At 31.6% G+C, this 22,719-nt stretch overlaps 2 protein-coding genes across 2 annotated transcripts in view; one reads left to right on the top strand and one right to left on the bottom strand.

The window, feature by feature from the left end:
* Positions 1–35: 35 nt before the first annotated feature.
* LOC143046202 (hydroxyacyl-coenzyme A dehydrogenase, mitochondrial-like) lies at positions 36–12,749 on the top strand. The gene is made up of 8 exons (XM_076219241.1): positions 36–232; positions 6,537–6,665; positions 7,289–7,446; positions 7,880–8,006; positions 8,537–8,626; positions 9,238–9,310; positions 10,273–10,389; positions 12,379–12,749. Exons 1-8 carry the CDS (start codon positions 116–118, stop codon positions 12,501–12,503), a joined length of 936 nt encoding a protein of 311 aa, XP_076075356.1. The 5' UTR covers positions 36–115; the 3' UTR covers positions 12,504–12,749.
* A 3,605-nt stretch (positions 12,750–16,354) lies between these two features.
* Positions 16,355–22,719, bottom strand: part of LOC143046201 (ribosome biogenesis protein BMS1 homolog) — a 31,337-nt gene continuing 24,972 nt past the window's right edge. Inside the window, exons 17-24 of the mRNA XM_076219239.1 lie at positions 21,026–21,214; positions 20,547–20,727; positions 19,952–20,010; positions 19,465–19,587; positions 18,712–18,859; positions 18,292–18,467; positions 17,248–17,400; positions 16,355–16,800 (exon numbers count right to left, since the gene is read on the bottom strand). Coding sequence (XP_076075354.1) covers positions 16,585–16,800; positions 17,248–17,400; positions 18,292–18,467; positions 18,712–18,859; positions 19,465–19,587; positions 19,952–20,010; positions 20,547–20,727; positions 21,026–21,214 — 1,245 coding nt within the window. The 3' untranslated portion in view covers positions 16,355–16,584. The remainder of the gene's footprint in view (positions 16,801–17,247; positions 17,401–18,291; positions 18,468–18,711; positions 18,860–19,464; positions 19,588–19,951; positions 20,011–20,546; positions 20,728–21,025; positions 21,215–22,719) is intronic.

Genomic DNA, 22,719 nt, shown 5'->3' with positions numbered 1-22,719 from the left:
TTCCAAAATATAGCAAAATTATACTGTAATCGTTATAGGAAACAAGGAACCAGTCTACCAGCTAAAACCAAGACCGATACTATTCTGACCGGCAAGCTGACATAGTCCTCTCGAAATGGCTCAAATATTTCGCACAACTGTGAGGTCTTTTGCAACCACATCGAGCAGGCAAAATGCTATAAAAACTGTAACAGTTATTGGTGGAGGATTGATGGGATCAGGAATAGCCCAAGTATAACAATTATTTGTTAAATATCATTACAACGACCTTTGGACCTTACTGAATATTTAAGCTGAAAGTTTAAATGTGCATGCCTCTCTGAAATAACAAAAACTTATAAAGATAGGAATCAATTGAACTTGGCGAACACAATATTTGTGCGCTTTAAATGCAGGACAACTCGGCCCTGAGTCAATTCGTCTCCAGTCAACTTGTATCAACTATTAAATTTAAACTAATAAGTCTAGGCTCTAGCTAAAAAGTCAACTTGAACGGTCTACAATGACAGCTCAGAACGAATGCACAAAAACTACTTGAGTACAAACTTTCCTGCAAAAGAAATTACATGTATCCTACCGTAGTCTATAATCTGTCATCATGTTGGTTCGTTATATAGAGAATAATACATGGCAAAATCCGTATCATATGTCGTATCATCCCGAGACATCAATATCAGCCCAAGGGCCTTTAGGCCCGAGGGATGATATTGGTCGAGGGTGATACGGCATGTGATACGGATTTTGCCATGTATTATACGCTTTATCATATATTTCAACAGAAGAGTATTATATTATATGAACTGTTTTCTGATCCCGATAGATTAGCACTGGGTTACCTTCAGTTCTGCTTTTGTCTTGGTTCAAAGCCTTAAAATAACTGCTTATACAAAGCACCTGGGTTACCTTACCATTTGCCTGCTGCTGTTTTAAAAATATTTTGTTTATTATTGTATTTATTTGAGTGTTTTGTATTTTTTATAGTTGCATTTAGTGTGCCAAAAAATATGCAAACTTGATGTTCGTGACGTCACATACAATATGAAAACTTGACGTTCGTGACGTTACATACCAAACAATGACGTCATTAAAAAAATGACCTATTTTGAGGAAATTTTTTCTTAAGCAAAAAAAAAACAAAAAACTTTATGTAAAAAAAAAAAAAAAAAAAAGGTATGCGATACGGGTTTTACCATGCGATACGGGGTATGCGATACGGGTTTAGCTATGCGATACGGGGTATGCGATACAGGGTAGGTGATACAGACTGGAAAAACAACCTTTATTAGATATACAAAATAGCTGTATTTTGTACTAAATATATGATAAATAATTATATGATATGAGCAAATCAGCCCTAATACTGATAAATCAGCATGTGCAATACTGAAAACCTTCCTCTGTCGATATATAAAGATTTGATATTGCTTTTTATCATATATTTAGTACAAAATACAGCTATTTTGTATATCTAATAAATGTTCGTTTTTCCAGTCTGTATCACCTACCCTATATCGCATACCCCGTATCGCATAGCTAAACCCGTATCGCATACCCCGTATCGCATGGTAAAACCCGTATCGCATACCTTTTTTTTTTTTTTTTTTTTTTTTTTCTTTAACATAAAGTCAGTTTTTTGGGTTTTTTTTCCCTAAAGAAAAAATTTCCTCAAAATAGGTCAATTTTTTGAATGACGTCATTGTTTGGTATGTAACGTCACGAACGTCAAGTTTCCATATTGTATGTGTGACGTCACGAACATCAAGTTTTCACAACATATTTTTTGGCACACTAAATGCAACTATAAAAAATACAAAACACTAAAAAAAATACAATAATAAACAAAATATTTTTAAAACAACAGATTGTAAGGTAACCCAGGTGCTTCGTATAAATAATTGAGCAGTTATTTAAGGCTTTGAAACAAAACAAAAGGCAAAACTGAAGGTAACCCAGTGCTATGGATCAGAAAACAGTTCATTTAATATAATACTCTTCTGTTGAAATATATGATAAAGCGTATAATACATGGCAAAATCCGTATCACATGCCGTATCACCCTCGACCAATATCATCCCTCGGGCCTAAAGGCCCTTGGGCTGATATTGATGTCTCGGGATGATACGACATATGATACGGATTTTGCCATGTATTATTCTCTATTTAAAAAAGGCCAATAAGGTAAAAAGCTGTATTGGCCCATTGGTTTTCAGTTCCAGTTTCAATTTTCTTACGTAAATTTGGTGGTATCGTTATGCATAAAAAACATTTGTATTATATTTCAAAAATATAATACAGGGCCAATACAGTAAAAAGCTGTATTAGAGTACAACATGTACAAGGGGTAAGGCTGTGGATTTTCCATAAAAATTTCATATGTTTAGCATTAAATCAACACATGGGTACATATATAATCCTTAACCAGCGTACAAAATAAGTGCAGGATACATTTTTCTACTCATCTAAATAAAAAAAAAACATTTCTAAAGATTTTTTCATTATATTCAAGTATTGTTCAAAAATGTTAATTTTCTAATAGCTGTTTCACCTGACTTCTGAATGCCCAAAAACATTCCAGAACTTCAGAAAATCCCTCTTCTGGCTTCCATTGCTTTGTTTACATTTCATTAAGTGTCATCATTCTTATTGGCAGTCTAAACATGCCAGACAAATCACTTTTAAGAATTTCAAAATGACCAGCACCAGTACTGTTCTCCCCAGAAATTTTGGATAGCATCACATTTGGCGTAAAAAATAAATCGTATTTTTTTTCAATGTAATTTATCGTGTCGTGGCAACGCTTTATTTCCTTTATGTTATATACATTATTGTTTATTACAAAATGTATTAAAATGTTTGTATGCTATAGGCCCTTATTTGGTAAATAAAATATTCTATTCCACCCTATTCTTTGTTTTTTATCTTGTTGAATTCATAACTGAGAATACAATTAAACTATAACCATGATAACAGTATTTTCAGTTTATGTTTACTATATTCATTTATAGTTCCAGAATTATTTTTTTCCTCTTTAATAGTCTAAATAAAAATATATGTGTGGTTCCAGTTACCCTACCTATACCCAGCTAAATGAATGAATGGTTTATTATAGTGCAACTTGCATAGATACAATTGCGCTAAATATGTAGGAAAAACGCGAGTTCTTAATAAAAAATTTGAATAGAAAAAATTCTTGTCTTTGAAACATATTGGTTCATGGTCCCAGTTTTTACAAAATGATATATTTTTAACAAAGTTATCTACAAGTAGTCTGTTAACGCTTAGTTTTCTCTTAAGGTATCATTGTTTTCTGTCTACTGTGCCATTTGTGCATATGTAGTTATTATTGTAAAATGCGGATTTTTGTTATATCTGGTCCGGTTCCGATCAGTAGTTTACACTTAAATATTAAATGGCCGCCGAAAGCAATGAAAAATACGAAAATAAACAATGTTTGACAAGAGATTGGGAATGCATACATGTATATGGCGTTTTTAATGCATTAAATGGATGAAACATATACACAAGCCAATTTTGATCACTTTCTTAAGAAAGTACAAAACTTATTTAGCCCAAAATCAAAATTTTCACTCTCGATTTACAAAAAGTAATAGGAAGAGAAAGAAAGTAATACTAATATATTAAAAGTCGCAAAAAGATAAGACTCAACCTCATTTTAAAAGGGAAAAATTGTTTGTTTCTTTGAATTTTCATTTAGGGGTCATCCATAATTGTCAACCATTTTCCAAAGTGTACAAAACGTACACTTGGGGGGAGGGGGTTAAAAAATCAACAGTTTTACCGTACGCTTTTTAGCTCACCTGTCCCAAAGGGACAAGTGAGCTTATGCCATCACTTGGCGTCCGTCGTCGTCTGTCGTCCGTCGTCTGTCGTCGTAAACTATTTCAAGAATCTTCTCCTCTGAAACTACCTGGCCAAATACTTTCAAACTTTAACTGAATGTTCCTTAGGGTATCTTATTTATAAATTGTATCCGAAGTTTTGATCTACAATGTATCAACAAACATGGTCGCCATTGCTAAAAATAGAACATAGGGGTCAAATGCAGTTTTTGGCTTATAACTCAAAAACCAAAGCATTTAGAGCAAATCTGACAGGGGTAATATTGTTTATCAGGTCAAGATCTATCTGCCCTGAAATTTTCAGATGAATCAGACAACCCGTTGTTGGGTTGCTGCCCCTGAATTGGTAATTTTAAGGAAATTTTGCTGTTTTTGTTTATTATCTTGAATATAATTATAGATAGAAATAAACTGTGAACAGCAATAATGTTCAGCAAAGTAAGATTTACAAATAAGTCAACATGACGGAAATGGTCAGTTGACTCCTTTAGGAGTTATTGCCCTTTAAAGACTTTTTTCACAATTTGTTCATCATGTTGACTTACTTTAAAAAAATCTTCTCCTTTGAAACTGCTGTATCAATTTCAGCCAAACTTAGGCTAAATGAGTTTCAGAGTATCTAGTATAAATTTTATATTTTATTTCCTTGTTTGTCAAGAAACATAGCTCCTATGGCTAAAATAGAACATAGGAGAAAATGATTATTTTTTTTGGCTTTTGAAGAAAATATGACGATCCAAAAAACATTTAAATAAATTGAAAAGCCAAAATAATCATTGATGAGAGATTTAACCAAAAGAATTAAGGTGAGCGATTCAGGCTCTTGAGAGCCTCTTGTTTTTAATTTCCGGAATTTATATCGTTTCTGTAGGGAAAGTCGATTTATAAAATCGAGAATTGGCTTCGGTGTGTTTCTCTTCTTATCTCTTCTTTATTATTTTCACTTGATGATATTGATTTCGATATCATAATTCTACTCAATCGGGATTGAACGATTAAAAGATCAAATCATATGAAAACTAAATCTTTCAAAAATGTGAACTAGTAAAATTATTGCAAGCATTTTCAGTACCCCCGATTGTCAATTGCACCTGCTTTATTATAGATCGTTATCGTTATCGTTCTACTCTGTTTAATAAACAAAATTGATGGAAACACTAAATTCTTTGAATGTTTTGATTTTGACAAGACACCATTTTGTGAAAAGATTTTAAACTGGTCTTTCGATTAATTTCCTTGTAATGCATTCCAAAATAGTAAACCAGTAAACCGGAAGTAAACTTATTTTTCTTAGTATAAGCCTCCTTTAATTAGGAGCACCCCTATTTGAAGTTTAACTTTCACTTAAAAAATATCCAATATATGTACATGTTACAGTATATATACATCAACGATAATAGTGCCATGAATGGCATATTTACAGGGACCTTTTAAATAGAAATACAGACAGGAAATTTAAAAACTCAAAATGTTTTAAACATTACACTTTTATTGATTGCTGTCTTGAGCTCTGATTCCATCAACAACTGTCAGTCCATACTTTACCAATGCAATATAACCATGCATTTCCCTTTCTTTGATTCTTAGCATAATTTATGTGCCCTTTTGTTAATCTTTTGCATGCTCTAAGTGCCCTTTTTTATTGGAGTTACCATTCCCACTGTGTGATAGGGGAACACTAATCTTTGTACTCTTTATTCTGACAAAACACAAGCATCACAGATAGATGTCATCAAATAAAACAGTCAGATATGTTTTAGTTTTTTTTCAATGCAAATTTCTATATTAAACTAAAATATAATAGACAGGATCTTCTTTTTATTAAGAATGACTGATTCTTCTCTTGAAATCTGAAAATGGTTGATGTACACTTTTTGAGGGAGGGTGGGGGGTCTGAAAAAGTGTACGTTTTGTACACTTTGGAAAATGGTTGACAATTATGGATGACCCCTTAGCAAACATATATTTCGATTTTTTTATGATTTTCTGATTACCTTTTCTCCTTGTCGAAATTTGCCGATTGCAAACCACGTGGTATTAAAATCATGTCAAAGTGACAGCTTGGGGTATTCGTATCCAAACAGTTATCACCCAAAGGGCAATTAACACCTATTTAACCACTCTAAATTGCCTCTATTGTCCGACTTGAAGGGATTACAATTAAAAGTGATAAATTTTTTTATGATCATAAGTGGTAATAAGATGAAAGTTCAAAATTTAGGAACGAGAAAAATAATATCCCGACGCTAAAACGGCCTGGGGAGAACACTGAGCACCTTACGTCTTTTTCTTTTGTGAAAGAAATACAAACAACTAATATAATTGCCTTAAACTAAAATAACAACTAATTGACAATAGAGTAATTAGAGTAAGATTGGATATATAGATTCAATGTGTCATGTGGTTTTGGTGCCATTAGAAATTGATGTAAACAAACCAGTTCATCTGCTCCAGTATGGAACAACATCATACATGTACATTCAGTGACTGAGAAACAATTATTAGTAACCAAGATTGACAATACTGTTATACACAGTGATAAAAAAAAAAGCTAAGTCTGCAGAAAAATAAAATAAAAATGTCCTTAAGTGCGTAACTTGCCATCTTTACAGGTTATTTGTAACATTTATTATTCCTTATGAGAAAATCAATGAAGTTCAAAATTTGTATTTTTAGGTAGCAGCTACAACAGGGCACCAGGTTGTTATGGTTGACCAGACAGATGATATTCTGGGTAAATCTAAGGCATCAATACAGAAAAGTCTACAGAGAGTGGTCAAGAAAAAGTTTGCTGAGGATCCAAAGGTGAGAACGAATAGTAAAGATGGCAGTTGTAACCTATTGAAAAGAAAAAAAATATGAATCTATGTTTTGCAATGTTCATTATGACTTCTTAAAAATATTTTTTCCTGACATATGAGGACTGTGAACATTGATGAATGTGAATGAAATAAAAAGCAGTGACACAAATAGAAACATGAGAAATATGAGATCCACATTTGATGATATTTTTTAAAGATAGATTTTGATTAATTTAAGATAAATCTTTCCAGAGTTATGGGAATTTAATCATAAAAAACAAGGCGATTATTATACATCTCATGATCTCAATATAAATCAGGAGATATCATGGGTATAATTGCCAATGAAACATCTTTCCTCCAGTAATGACCAGAGATATGCTAAGAAAATGTTAATACATGAAAAATTTATATCATATGCTAACTAAACCAGAGAAACCAATATCTGCCAAAAGGACTAAGGTTGGTATACAATGCCATATATACAATTTACCATGTATATTTCACTTTATCTTGATCATTAACTTGTTAATTCTAAAATATACCAAACCAGGGCTAAATAAAAGATTAACATGATTAATGATAAAAGCTAGTGATGGTTAATTCATTATTGATTGTTTAATTTAGGGTGGAGAACAGTTTGTATCAGATATATTAGGAAGAATTACAACACAAACAGATTCTGACGCAGCTGTGGCCAATTCAGACTTAGTTATAGAAGCCATTGTAGAAAATATTGATGTTAAAAAGAAGTTGTTTTCTAGTCTAGACAAAGCAGCACCACAGTAAGTAAAATACACTTATTACATAGATATAAGAAGATGTGGTATGAGTGCCAATGGGACAACTCTCCATCCTAATCACTTGATATACCTGCTAATTGAATATTAGATTCATTAATGTCATATATTATTCTGATAGACTGAATTGCAGTAGAAGGGGTTTAATGACTGTCTAAAAATACACTACTGCATGTATTTTTAAAGGTTCTCAAAAATTTGTTGTATATGTTTTTTTTTCTTATTTATGCCAGTACTTACCAGTAGTAGTATCATAATGTCCTAAGTCAGGAGCCTGTAATTCATTAGTTGCTATCTGTCATGTTGGTTTTTATGCCCCTGTTTATGTTCAAAAATCTGACAGCTCAAATGACAGAGTGCAAATGAAAAAAAAATATGTACATTTACATGATGCTGAGGTATGTTTTATATTTTTTAGACACACAATATTCACCAGTAACACATCGTCTTTACCGATCGGTGATATAGCAGTATCTACACAAAGACAAGACAGATTTGGAGGATTACATTTCTTTAATCCTGTTCCTATGATGAAATTATTAGAGGTAAGTGAGAAAGTATTTACAGTGCTGTTTGATCCTCATTGTATAGTCAAGTCATTTATTATAAGTTTTCATTTTGACCTCAGATTTCAATTTAAAGATTTGACTAGTAAACTGCATTTTATAAGTAGTCTATTCTCTCCCCTGACTTATGCATATTTGTGCATTTGAAAAAACATCCTGTATCAAATGACTTTTGATACTAAAACATAATCTTACAAATATAAATAAATGGGCAATATTTTGGATTGATAAAGAAAAAAAACGTCTGCAGGTTCAGTTTGTATCAACTAGAATCAGTTATATTCTCTTGTTTCAATATTTGTCATTTGCTGATCCAAATGAATACATTTTTTTATATATTTTATGAAGGACTTTCTTTAGATAACTTATTAAGTTCCAAATGATAAAGTATTTCACGAAGGGTCTTTAAATAATTCTCTATTAAATGTTTGAAAATGTTTAGTTTTGTATTTTTAAGAAGAAATTTTAAGAATGGCTTTTGTATCTTACCTCATTGTTTTTAATTTCAGGTTGTAAGGATACCAGCTACTAGTGATGAAACATTCAACAAATTATCAGATTTTGGTAAAGCCATGAAGAAAACCACAGTTGACTGCAAGGTAAGATAATTTGTACATAATATCCACTGCAGAACAGTTAGTTTAAACTCCTAGGGTCGACTAGGGTATAGAATGGACTCACCTAAACCAGTATGTCCCGCTTCAGATTTGGGTGTTAAAACTTAAAGTCTGTGTCTTTCCATGTTCTTTAAGCAAATGATAATATTTGTTATAACTCTTTAATGGGAATTTTTTGCAATGCAAAATTATTAATTGGTTAATTAGCAGTCAGTCTGTATCTGTACACAAGGGCTTCTGTTAAGTGCTATTGGTTTCTCAGACAATACACAAAACAATATATATATGTTCATGGAGCAAGGTTTTCATGACCTTGAATTTATTTGCATGGTTCAATGTCAATTTATAGTTTATGTGATACCTGTATTGAAAACCATAATCTTTAGAATTTTGACAATTAATTCAATCAGAATCATTAAAGTCTTCACTCTCTTGTACTATTTTTAACTTAGAAATTATACTAGATCCTTAAATATAAGGCTATTCCACTCACCTTTAATATATCTCTACTATTAGAACATTGTGAAATAGTGCTGCTCCTCAGTAAACCATTTGTAAAAAATTACAATTCTAACAAAAGATTCACATTTCAGGATACACCTGGTTTCATAGTAAACAGACTTTTAGTTCCATACACAATAGAAGCAATGAGAATGGTAGAGAGAGGTATGTATAATTAATTCTTTGCATGTTTTTTTGGCATTACCGTATTCGGCCGTGTATAGTACGCATTTATGTATAGTCCGCACCCCCTTTTCATCCCCTCAAGATCGAATTAAATGAAGTGAATATAATAAACTTTTTCAATATACATTATTAATGCAGAAAAAAAGAAAATTAAAAAAAAAAAATTTATTTTTTTATAATTTATGTAAATTTCTAAAACCGTCTATAGTTGTGTATAGTCCGCACCCCTTGTACAAACTACATATTTAAGGAAAAAAAGTGCGGACTATACATGCCCAAATATGGTAAACATTGGAATATTCAAGACTTAATTAATGAGCAGAAACAGATATATGTATTATTGTATAATTACATTAGATGTATGTTTCATTATGATAATTTATTCTGATTGGCTTATTGCACATCACGTGATATTCCTTCAGCAATTGCATCACTCAATAAAACTTATCATCCATGATAACACGTGGTCCCACAATAAAGTGCACAGGTGAATTAAACAAAAAATAATATAAAATTCATGTTTTCATGATCATAGCTAAAAAATGTAATTATAAGTAAAGTATTGAATGCTTCTTTTTGTAACTTCATAGGGTTGTAAAAGCGTTGACCGTGCGTACATTTTTAGAATGAAGCGCTTCATACAAAATGTACTTCGGTCAACGCTTTCACACCCAAATGAATTAACAAAAAGAAGCATTCAATTCTCAAATAAAGAAGTTTAGCAACATGGAATGATAAAATATTTACAACATTTTTTATCCCTATTTATATTTCTGTACATTTATGTTGTCATATACCGTAATCCTAACTTTGTAACAGATTTTGGATATCTGATTTTGATTACTCAGACACATACTTGAAGTGACATGCTGGTTATACATTTCATATAACTATAATTTTGATACAGTGCTGGTAATTCATCTATCTGAGTTGTATTTTAGGTGATGCAAGCTTTAAAGATGTGGACACAGCTATGAAGTTAGGTGCTGGATATCCCATGGGGCCATTTGAACTTAGTGATTATGTTGGACTAGACACCATGAAGTTTATTCTTGATGGTATGTTAAGGATATATAATGTGGTTTGTCAAGAAAATAATTTAAATTTTTTATATAAGTTTTGTTAGGCATTGCAATTTAATAATTTGATAATAGTTTCACATTTGGCCATTTTTAATCAAAATATGCATCAACTATTCATCTCTTTTAGTTTCATGAAAAATAGTATATTTTGTTTTAAGGTAAATCATTTATAATACATATTTTCTCAGATAGAATTTTATACGACCGCAAAAATTAAAAAAAAAATTGGGTTGTATATTGGTATTGTTGTCGTCTTCGTTGTCAGCGTCGTCGGAAGACGGATTGTTTCCGGATAATTACTTTTGAATAAGAAAAAAGAAATATAAAATTTTAACACAATGTTTATAACCACAAATGGAAACTTTGGATTGATTTTGGGGGTTATGGTCCCAAAGATTTAGGAATTAGGGGCCAAACACAGCATTTATCTAGTTTCAGGACAAAAAGTTGTGTATTAGTATTTCAATTGTTCTGATATTGTACCACAATGTTTAATGCCTTAAGTAGAAGGTTTGGATTTATTTTAAGGGGTTATATGGCAAACAGTCTAGGAATTAAGGGCCAAAAACAAGCATTTTTTCAGTTTCAAGACAATAACTTGTGTGTTACTGTATGGATCTCTCTGACATTGCACCACAAGTTTCAATATAATACAGGGAAGGCTGGGATTCAGTTTGGGGTTAATTTTTCCAAATATGTGAGAAAAAGGGACCAAAAAAGGGCCAAAAAGAAGCATTTTTCTAGTTTACAGACAATAACTTGTGTTTAAGTGTATGGATCTCTATATAATTTTTTACAAGAAGGTTCAATACCACTAAAGGAAGGTTGGTTTTGGGGGTTACAGTCCCAATAGTTTAGGAATTAGGGACCAAAAAGGGGGCCCAAAATAATAATTTTAGTAGTTTTCAAACAATAACTTATGTTTAAGTGTATGAATCTCTCTGAAATTAAACCACAAGTTTCAATACCATGAAGGGATGGTTAGTAATGACTTTAAGGGGTTATGGCTCAAAATGTTTCAGAATTAGGGGCAAAAAAGGGGAAAAACTAAGTATTTCTGGTCAATGGACAATTAAGACAATTTAAAAACAGTGTAAGAGAGTTAATTCTAAAACGTTTAACATGCAATGTTGGGTATGTTCGGATTTACCTCCCTTACACTACTTGTATATTAAGTATAAAGAAATGTCGGGTTTTGGACTAATTGCAAAAAAAAAGGGGGGTGGTAGTTGTTTTCAAATTTTTTCTTTCAAATTTCTCAAATTCTAAATTTTTGAAAAGTTAAAAGAAGAAATATTTAATTGCATATTATTGCGTAATAGATTTGTACAATCTTGTCATTTGTTTTGTGTCAGAAACTCATATTATGTCAAAAATTTGATAGCAATCCAAATTCAGAGTTGTATGAAGCTTGAATGTTGTGTCCATACTTGTGCCAACTGTTCAGGGTTCGACTTCTGCGGTCGTGTAAAGCTGCTTTCTGCAGAGCACCTGCTTATACTATGCCAAAATCTAGATTATTTCTTTATTCAAATAAACAGTCTTTCACATTATATTTCAGAGTTTAGTATGACGTCCATTATCACTGAACTAGTACATATTTTTGTTTTGGGGCCAGATTATGCACGCCTCCAGATGCAGGATTTTCTCTCTGTATAAAGGACCCATTGGTGGCCCTCGGTTGTTTTACACTCTTCGGTTGGGTTGTTGTCTCTTTGACACATTCCCCATTTCCATTCTCAATTTTATTTCACATTGATTGCCAGTCTTACTCAAAATTTGCAGATTTAAGCAAAAAACTAGACTGATTGTGTACTAATATTTTGAAATCCAAGATGGCGGTACATGTATAAGATCTATATTAAAAATAATCACATATGCAAGAAACATATCACAAACTTATGGTACATCATCATCGTCAGATTTATTCAATGAAAACCAAGTTAATAAATGATTTTTTTACAGGATGGGCAGAAAAATATCCAGAAAATCCTTTATTTCAACCTAGTGCCTTACTGAATAAATATGTAGCTGAAGGCAAACTTGGTGCTAAATCTGGAGAAGGATTCTACAACTACAAGAAAAAATGATCTACACATGGACCATCTTAACAGAACCATACATACTTATAATTGTGAAAATTGATTCATTGTACATGTATAGAAGGAATCGTGAAGAAGTCTGGGTTGATTTTGGTTCATCGACAATGAGGAATTGTGAAAATAAATGATTATGTGGTTTTTAAGATACACAATGAATTTCAGTATCTTTAAAGCTCATATGTTATGGTTATTACAATTGATTAATATATTAAACAGATATTTTTTTCTATCAAATTGTGTTGGTTTTTTTTCATGGTCCACAATTTAAATAGATATATAAATTGAAATATATACTTACATTTTGTTGTCGCCCTACATACCATGGCAGAGGGGCATAGTACATAATCTTATAACACAGTTCTACTGACACCATGCCCAAAACCTTTTATTCTAAGTGTGATGGAATTATATGGTTAACTGCATGCAGGAAAGCTGTCATACTTAGTACGATTGTTTGTCACATGTAGTAGACTATTCTATCTTTTACAAAATTTGCAGTTATGGCATTTTGACCATTTAAAAAACATTTTAGCATAATGTTACCTTGTAAACACTGCTCCTCTAAGATGGTTTTCACAAAAGGTTTCATGCTTAAAAGTATTTTTTTCTAATCTAGTGAATGGCAAATTACTTTGAATCCTCAGTAAATATAACATTAGCTTTCAAACTTTATGAAATTCTTTGTTCGTTTACATAATTGACCTCACTGGACAACCTTTTTGATTTGGTAATTTACTGTCATACTGGATTCTGGTAGTAAGTAAGCTATAAAAGGCTCAGACATGATAAAATGTAAAACAATTCAAATTGCATACCAACAGCCTGATTAGTGTAAAAACAAAGACAGAAAACAACAACTTCTGAATTATATGTCCTTAATTTGGGACAGACACAGAATGTGGTGGAGTTTATCATGATTGCAAGGCTTTAATCCTTCTCTCTCCTGGGACAGTGGTGTTACAGAAACTATAACCATATGCTCTGCAGGGCACAGCGAGACGAGGTCAAACCCTGAACAATTGGGGAAAGTATGGACACAGCATACAAGCTTGATACTGCTCTGAATTTGGATTGTGATTAAATGGTTGACACAGCATAGGTTTCTGACACAGAATAAATGTGGTCTTGTGAACTTAAAAATATCAAATTTACCTATAATGTATGGTCCAATATCCAAAATCTAAATACATGGCCATGGATTGATTCAGCATATCAAAGAATTCAGAGAATTCAATTTTTGATGAAATCAAACAAAGTTTGATTTTGGACCCTTTGGACCATAATGTAGACCAATTTGAAAACGGGACCAAAAATTAAAAATCTAAGTACATGGTTAAATTTGGTATTTCAAAGAACCTCAATCATTTAATTTTTGATGAAATTAAACAAAGTTTAATTTTGGACCTCATGTGGACCAATTTAAATATGGGGACCAAATTCCAAAAACTTGATACACTGTAAGATTCAGCATAGTTAGGAACCCACAGAATTTGAAGAATAAAAACCCATTGATATTGGTCAAGAAATAAGCAATTTATACAAAGTATTAGAAAAGTATTGTTTTTGTTCCCTAATTCCTAAACAGTTTTGGCCATAACCCCAAAAATCTATCCTTACCTTCCTTTTTGGAATGGAACATTGTGGTACAATTTCAGAAAGATGCATACGCTTACACACAAGTTATTGTCTAGAAACTAGAAAAATACTTATTTTGACCCCTTTTGTGTCCCTTGTTCCTAAACTGTTGAGACCAAAACCCCCAAAATCAATCCCAACCTTCCTTTAGTGGTTATAAACTTTGTGTTAAAAAATTTGTGATTTCTATTTACCGGTACTCATATTAAAGTTATTATCAGGAAATCATCCGTCTTCGGATGACGCTGACGACGATGTGATACCAATATATGACCAATTTTAAAAAAAAAATTTGCGATCATATAAAAATCTGCTGGAAAGGGGTTGTCTCATCAAATAGTTATTTAAGCACAAGATAAAACTAAAGACACAAATCACCAATCTTAAGAATACTCTTATTTAATATCTGTCAACAAAACCTGTGAGGTCATGGCAACTGCATTCAATTCCAATATTGATTGATTATGATCAATTTATCTGCCAAGGATCCTGGTTCTCTTGGCACACCAACAATCAATTAATCAAAAAGAAATGGTATTTTATCAGGACAACATTGTTAGATGGTGCAATAACAATTGTGTCCAGATAGGGCAAGTGACTGGAAAATAATTTTTATGCAGATCTTTTGTGTAGGAACATGGTAACATATATATTGATAATTCAAGTTAGAGACTGGGAAAACTGTTTTTCTTTTTGTCATACTGGAATCAGTCATCAAATTTTTTTTATCATTATGCTTGATGAAATTTTTTATTTGGTGTTTAATGAAGACCTACAGAAAAAGTTGGTGTTTCAATTTGGTTACCTGAATTTTTTTTTAGGATTTAGGGAAATTTATTCAGCTAATGTTCTACAAACTATCAACTTGCAGATCAAGAGTTGATTGTGTGTTGTTTCTGTTGACCAGAATTTACAGTATTTAAAAGTAGGAATTTTATTAAAGGTGATCAACATTTTTCAATGGAAACCCTAATTCAACAATTTTCCCCCAGTAGCAGTATCCTGCTTTTCAAGACATCTATTTAACTATAATATTCAAAATCCTTGATACACATGAAGTATTTTCGGAGGAGGTTCAGCTAATAGCTATCATTTTACAAATTCTGCATACATTTATGGAGCACCTTAGATGATCTTTATGTTTTATTGAGGGTGGTCAAGATGCTTTCTGTGTAGTGTGCTGTTTAATGTTGGAAACCAATTTCTTTTCTTTTAGTGATGGCTATGTCGGTCTTTTACCAGTATGGAGCTCTAGCAGCAATCTTCTGGAAATCAGTCATACACAATCCCTCGTCTTAGCTATTTATAGTACCATCATATTTAAAATTATTCTAGAAAAGTTTTGTCATATCTATTACCTGATGCCGTCTTCTTTACTTACGATTAATATTATGCTGATAGTCCTAAATATAAACCTTTAGACTTAAAATAAGGTCAAGGTCAAATCCACCTAATGAGAAATACATGTACACCTTACAATCATTCAATACACTAAATATAGTTGACCTATTGCTTATCATGCTTATAGTTTCTAAGAAACAGACTTAACAAAAAAAACCATTGACCAATGAACCATGAAAATGAGCTCAAGATCAAATGAACCATGCCAGACAGACAAATACAGCTTACAATCCTTCAATATAAAAAATATAGTTGACCTATTAATTATAGTTTAAGAAAGATAGACCAAAACGCAAAAACTTAACACTGAGCAATAAACCGTGAAAATGAGGTCAAGGTCAAATAAAACCTATGAGATTTACATGTACATCATAAAATATTGCCTTCCACCAAATATAGTTGCCCTATTGCATATAGTATTAGTAAAAGAGACCAAAACTCAAAAATGTAACTATAACTACTAAACCATGAAAATGAGATCAAGGTCAGCTGACACCTGCCAGTTGGACATGCACACCTTACAATCCTTCCATACACCAAATATAGTAGCACTTTTGTTTACAGTATCTGAGATATGGACTTGACCACCAAAACTTAGCTTTGTTCATGGAATTCTAAATGTCTTGTGTCCTATTTTATAATGAAAAGGATTCTGCCAAAATGCTTATCAAGAATTTACAATTAATCCTCAATTAAATGTACAATCAACACTCCACATAGCTGTGGTAATGAGGTGTGTACTGAGATGACAAAAGGACCTTTGTTTGGGGGAAAGTTGACCCAGAAAAAACGAAAAAGATCACTTAATGTCAGATTTCTTACTGTATGATTTTATTGAAATAATCACATGTTTATTCATACAAATGTCTGATTATTTTACCACTGAATTACATCTTATTTGTAATTTTCCACTGTCATCAGTTCCTTAAATATTTTAAGATCTAAGTATGCATCACATCTTCAAATTACAAAATACAACTATCTTGATTGGTTGGTGTTGGAGAATTTATTTGAATATGACCAGCTATATATTTCAATCTTTAGTATTAATAAATTTTTGTTTTTTCTTTTCTAATTGTCCAAGTGCACGGTATATATTTTTCTTTGTTTCTTTGTGTTTCTTTACTCTCCTTACATCAATCTTCGCCATCTTTTTCTCATGTTCTGCTGCTCTGTCTCTCATTTTAAACCTCTCCGTCTTACGTTTATGTTCATGTAATGTCTTTAACATTTTCATTACTTTGGCAACCTGTATAAAAGTATAAAAATATTCTGTACATTTAAACAAACGATACAAAAAAAGTAAAGGTTTTCAAGAGAATGTACTGTCTACATGCTAGTGACTGTGAAAGTAATTTTTAATGTAATTTTCCATAACATCAATTGTAAATTTGTTTGTAGTAATAGTACATGTATGGCTATCTTTGAAATAAGGATGATTTTTCATTTCTAACTGATGTCTGTATTTTGTTTTCATTTTCCATGTTAACAGATAAAAAAGCACACTATATGAAACATAGCAAACATCTTTATAATTAAAAAAAAAAGACAGTGTATTTATAAGAACTTATTCATGTTAACAGAATATGTTTTCCTGAAAGTTTTTTTCACAGAATAAGTTATATGGGATGTACTACATATGTGATTTTAAATAAGCGTAAAAGATGTTACAATTTTGTCTTTCATATATTCTTACCTTAGCTTCATGTGGTTCCCTGATGACAGCTACTCTCTTGAGAGGATCTTTGGTCTCCTGTATTATTTTGGGTGTGTCCCTGAATGGTAACATTTTCTGTAGTTCTTTAGGTATGGTCAATGGTGTCATATGTCGGATCTTTCTCTCAACAGGCTATAAACAAAAGCACATTTACTTTTTAGAAGATATTGGTAATGGTGATTATTAATTTTTTTTTTGAAATAGGATAAAATACTGTTATCAACCTAATTTTTGTGACTTTCAAAGGTTAAAACAAGAATGTGTCCATAGTACACGGATGCCCCACTATCATTTTACATGTTCAGTGGACCGTGAAATTAGGGTCAATACTTTAATTTGGCATTAAAATTAGAAAGATCATATCATAGGGAACATGTGTACTAAGTTTCAAGTTAATTGGACTTCAACTTCATCAAAAACTACCTTGACCAAAACCTTTAACCTGAAGTGGGACGCACGAACGGACACACAGACCAGAAAACATAATGCCCCTCTACTATCGTAGGTGTGGCATAAAAATAAAGCAAATATGTAAGACTTAAATCTTAAAAATACATAAAATTTGAAAAACATGAACTTAAATAAGTGCAAGTGGTCTAGAAAGGGATAAAAGAAGTATCCAGAAAATAAGTTGGTTTACAATAATCTCCATGATCATAAGCTGAGCTAATGTTGTTACAACAACATACCAAATATCATTGATTTACCATTAGTGATTCCCTACAAACTGACTTAGTGAGAAACTAACATTTAAAATTAAGCAAAAGTTACAAAATAGTAGACCATGAACAATCTCCATGGAAATGAGATGTTCCTAAGCTACTCCAACTGCATACCAAATATTATTGATGTAAAGTTCCTTTTGAACCGAACCGACCTAATCACAAACTTTAACACATTTAAAATCTTGGTCTACAAAGTTGATACAGATAACAATTCAGGAAATTTTTTTGAATATCTTCATTACAGAAGAAACAACATGTTTATGAAAGATTCATAGCAATTATGTGAAATAAACAGTACCTTGTATTTAGAATCTGGATTTAAAGGAGCTGTCATTCCTTTCTCCCTCCTCAACTGACCAATTGTTTTCATTCCTATCCATTTCATCTTCTCTGCCTTGGGTAACAGTAGCGTTGTGACTGGATTATAAAACTCTGGAATCTGTACTGGATACCAGGTTCTCAAGAAAATAATATCTGTAAAAATAAAATATTAAGTTTAAACTAAATTTGATACTTTATTTTGATTTGATACTCATGTATTTCACTTTGTTTAACTAATTACAAGGATCTATAAAATATTTACACTACTTGCAACTTTAACTTAATTGTCCATGATTTACTATTTTGCTAATTTTATTCCAGATCCTACTTAAAGCGATAGGAGTAATGATATACTGTATTCAATGTGGTTTTTTTTAAACATTTACACAATACCTACCACTTAATAGAATTTTATCTTCAAACGTAGCTCTGAAAGAGCCCTCTGGATTTTTTGCTGCCTTTTTGATCATCCCACGGATACCACTGACTGATTGTAACTTAGCACCTTCAAACTTGGTCACTTCTAAAGCCGTGTTAAACATCCCCTACAAAAATAACATTATAAGTTCATTTCTACCTGAAATCATGTCATCAATAAAGCGTGCTTTGTATATTTACTACTATTACAAATTTGCAAATTTAACAAAACTGCCTTTGGAAAAATATTTAAATCAGAATCAGAATCAGAATAATTTATTATAGTGTCACATACCAATACAAAACACAATGAATAGAGCTGCTTTGTAAAACCAATCTGTCTAAGCTCACCTATAAACACAAAAACAAAATAGTGATAGCAGTATGCTAACTTTTGACTGTCACTATATATGTAATTATATCATTATGTCATGCTAGTAGTAAAATGTAATCAAATTCCAATTAAAAGAATCCCCCTTCCAAAAAGAAAAAAAAAAGAAAGTTTGAAGTAATCTCTCACTTCTTTTAATTGTTTAAAATTTCAAAAGAACAAGTCCACCTTTTGTGTGTTTTTCGTTGATGAAAGGAGAAAGTTTTGGACGAAACAATCTAAAAAAATACTTCAAGTCAATTATCTATCGAAGCAGATGTTGCTTAGCATCCGGCCCAAATTATTTTTTTACCTGTATTGAAGCCATCTTTTCAATCTTAGTATTGTCCCCCATTAACTTACCTGTATAAATGCTGTCTTTTTATAGATTTTGTTTGGTGTCCCTGTCAATTTTAACTTCTTCACAATCTGTTTTGACTTGTCCAGTTCTAACACCACTCCAGTAGCTGCTACCCTAAACCCCGACTAAAATATTGAAACTTTCTATAATCAGTGTGTAAAAATATATGAAACAAGAGGCCCCACATAATCTACATCACTCATGTTTTGAACACATATACATGTATACTGTCAGTGTGGATAAATTTATTTAGTATACGGATTCCTTTTTCAAGTGGACATAAGGGAAAATCTGTTTTCATGGTTTTAACTTTAGCATACAAGCCAATATAAAACTTGAGCGTGGAAATATGATATAATTTTAAAAAGTGTCTTGTATATTTGGTATTCCCATTTACTTATGAGTAATTAAAGATTCTTTTTAGGTAAACTATAAAACAAGAACAAAATCTTGCAATTCAAATTAATAAATCGTGTACTTTATACTTACTGTTAGTTCAGCTACACTTTCTACAGCCAGTAATCCAGTATTCTGTGGAGTTATAGGACCTAAAGATTTAATAAATAACAAATATATTAGGGACATAGGGAAAAGTGAATAACTGTGACAAGTATCAGGGTAAAAGTAGGATAAACGATACTATAGTTCCAGCTTTTATAATAAACTTGTATGCGTATGTATTCATGGGCAATACAGGTATTTGAATTATACTTGAGCCAGCAATTCTTTGTCATAAACAGCAAATTCTGAAGAATATTGAGTTTTGTATTCCCAGGTAGTATGAATTTTGCAAATTCTAAGGGAAACCTGTTCACATAGTTTTATTTTTTTTTAACCCTGATTCAGTTTCACTTTGTGTGTAAAAGGTTGAGGTAATTTCAAAAATTGTTTTCAACCAGCCTACACTTTAAATAAAAGCAAGCCTACACTTTAAAAAAAAATAAAATATTTGAGGACCCAAAACTCTGATAGTCCTAATAGCAGTTCCCTAATTATAAAGAGACTATAGAAACAGTTTGAGCATTAATATATTGTCAATATATTGTTGCCTAACAAATTGTTCAATCAAGGGGGAATAACTCACCATAGAAAGTAGCATTACAATGAAGATGTTCTGGTGTATATTTTAACAATCTGTTTCTCATGTTGTGATCCTGTATAGAGTACATTGGCATAGTCTGAAATCTTCTCCACCCAAGGGAGATAATCAATGGATTCTTTGTTTTTAATATCCTTTTGTGCCATCTGTGTTTCTTTATGCGACACTGTAATAAATAGATAACATTTTATTGTGAGACAATTGAATGACATCACAGAAATACTTTTTTATGCATGTTTTCTTTCAAATTTATTTTAGTCTAATGGTCATGCAGAAGTAAGTAGAGAAGGAATATGTTGATTTATTTAAATTCTAAAATAATTTCATAGGGATTATTTCTCGGACTGGAACATCAGGAGTGACAAAAAAAGAGACATGAAATAGATCTTATTTAACTATTTATTGTCTCTAATGAAATTGTAAACATTTCCAAACATTGAATTTAAACTTGGCATGATACAAACCTGTACTAATCCAACATTTTCTTCCAAGTTGGACAACCCTCCAAGTATAACAGGATAGGTAGCATCAAAATTAGTGACAAATTCACATGGTACGTCCTCTATCTCAACTCTAACATACATTCCTGGTCTATAACCCTCATAGTTAACACGAACATCATCTTCCATAGCCTCAAACTCAGCTCGGTTTAACTAAAATATCAACAAAAAAAGGTTGCAAAGGGAAAACAAACAAAGAGATTCTTCATACACTGCAAAACTCTTAAATTATGAAATTAATTTTTCCAGCGAAATAATTCTAATTATGGAAATGCCCTTTGGACTCATTTTTATGTCTTTGTGTGTTTGAGTGACTGTTTCATTTACATTTACTGTATATATTGTTTTTCCTCACATTGTAATAAATGAGTTACACTAATGTTATTCTATATACATATACATTAAAGATACTGATAAAAGATAGAAAAATAAGAATAAAAAGGTCATTTGATGTGCCGAAATATCTGTTAACATGATTTCATTTCATCTTGTATGTAGATTTTTAACTTTTATAATTGTTCTTTATCCTTGCTAAACTTTTAAATTTGCTGGTTTTTTTTAACTATTTCTATAGATTTTTTTTCCTTTGATCTTTCTTGTGATAATAAACATACAGTGCTCTAGCTAGAAATCAAAAGGGGCAGGGTGCCAGTGGAGAGCAGGGCACTTTTTATGATAAGAAAAGGCACTGCTAATTTTTTTGTCTACGTTTCTGTGTGTATCACGAGTTAACGAATCTCTTTTTTTTTACTGTATATGTTGTTTTTTTAAAAATAAAGATGCATTTTAACTATAGTCTTTATTTCATTGTTTGTGTAGTTATGAGTTATTGAAAATAAGATGGCCCAATACAATTTCAAATGAAAACCTCCACATAAGAGCTGGAACAAAGAAGCTAAGCGATGATGTTATAGAACGGCGTTGGAGATGGATTGGCCATGTACTTAGGATGGATGCCAACAGTATATGTTCAGTTGCACTGACATGGAAACCAGAGGGAAAAAGGAAAGTTGGACGTCCCAAAACCACCTGGAGACGGACTGTAGAGACAGAACGAACATCACTTGGATGGAACAGCTGGGCTTCAGCAAGAACAGTAGCTAAAGACCGTGTGAGATGGAAACAATGTATCAGGGCCTTAAATGCCGACCGGCATGAAGAGGATAGGTGAGGTGAGGTAGTTATGAGTAGTTATGAATTATATAGTACATCTTCATCAACATATTATGTTTTTATAGTTTAACTTCACTCTACCCATTGACAAAGATTTTTTTTTTTATCTATATAAGAATTTCAGCTTTTTATACCTATAATCTTTATGATTTTGTGTATTACTAATTTATCAATGTTTAGAACATGGATTGCTAAAAGTACAATTATCAAACAGAAATTGCAATATATTTTTTTTAATATGTTCAAAGACAGTTAATATCCTTAGGGTAACATTATTATGTTATTATATATTCAATTGGTTCTTTATTCCTTTTTTTGGTACTAGGTAATATTTTTAGAGCACAAATTTGTAATAAGCTAAAACAGGGGAAGTAACTCCAAAATTAATTTCCAACACGTTTGCGTTAATTAAAAACTGTGCTTGTCGCTAACAAGTTGAGATGGAAGGCATTTCTGTGAAGGCATAGTTTTATTTTGATGACTTA

Source organism: Mytilus galloprovincialis, chromosome 9, assembly GCF_965363235.1.
Source record: "Mytilus galloprovincialis chromosome 9, xbMytGall1.hap1.1, whole genome shotgun sequence".
Taxonomy (NCBI): Eukaryota; Metazoa; Mollusca; class Bivalvia; order Mytilida; family Mytilidae; genus Mytilus; species Mytilus galloprovincialis.
The sequence above is the reverse complement of the archived record's forward strand: the minus strand, read 5'-3'. Positions and strand labels throughout refer to the sequence as shown.

Coding starts and splice junctions, on each gene's coding strand:
- LOC143046202 (XM_076219241.1), top strand. CDS start 116: ATGGCTCAAATATTTCGCACAACTGTGAGGTCTTTTGCAACCACATCG. Junction 8,007..8,536: donor CTATGATGAAATTATTAGAG/GTAAGTGAGAAA, acceptor TTTTAATTTCAG/GTTGTAAGGATACCAGCTAC. Junction 9,311..10,272: donor AATGAGAATGGTAGAGAGAG/GTATGTATAATT, acceptor GTTGTATTTTAG/GTGATGCAAGCTTTAAAGAT.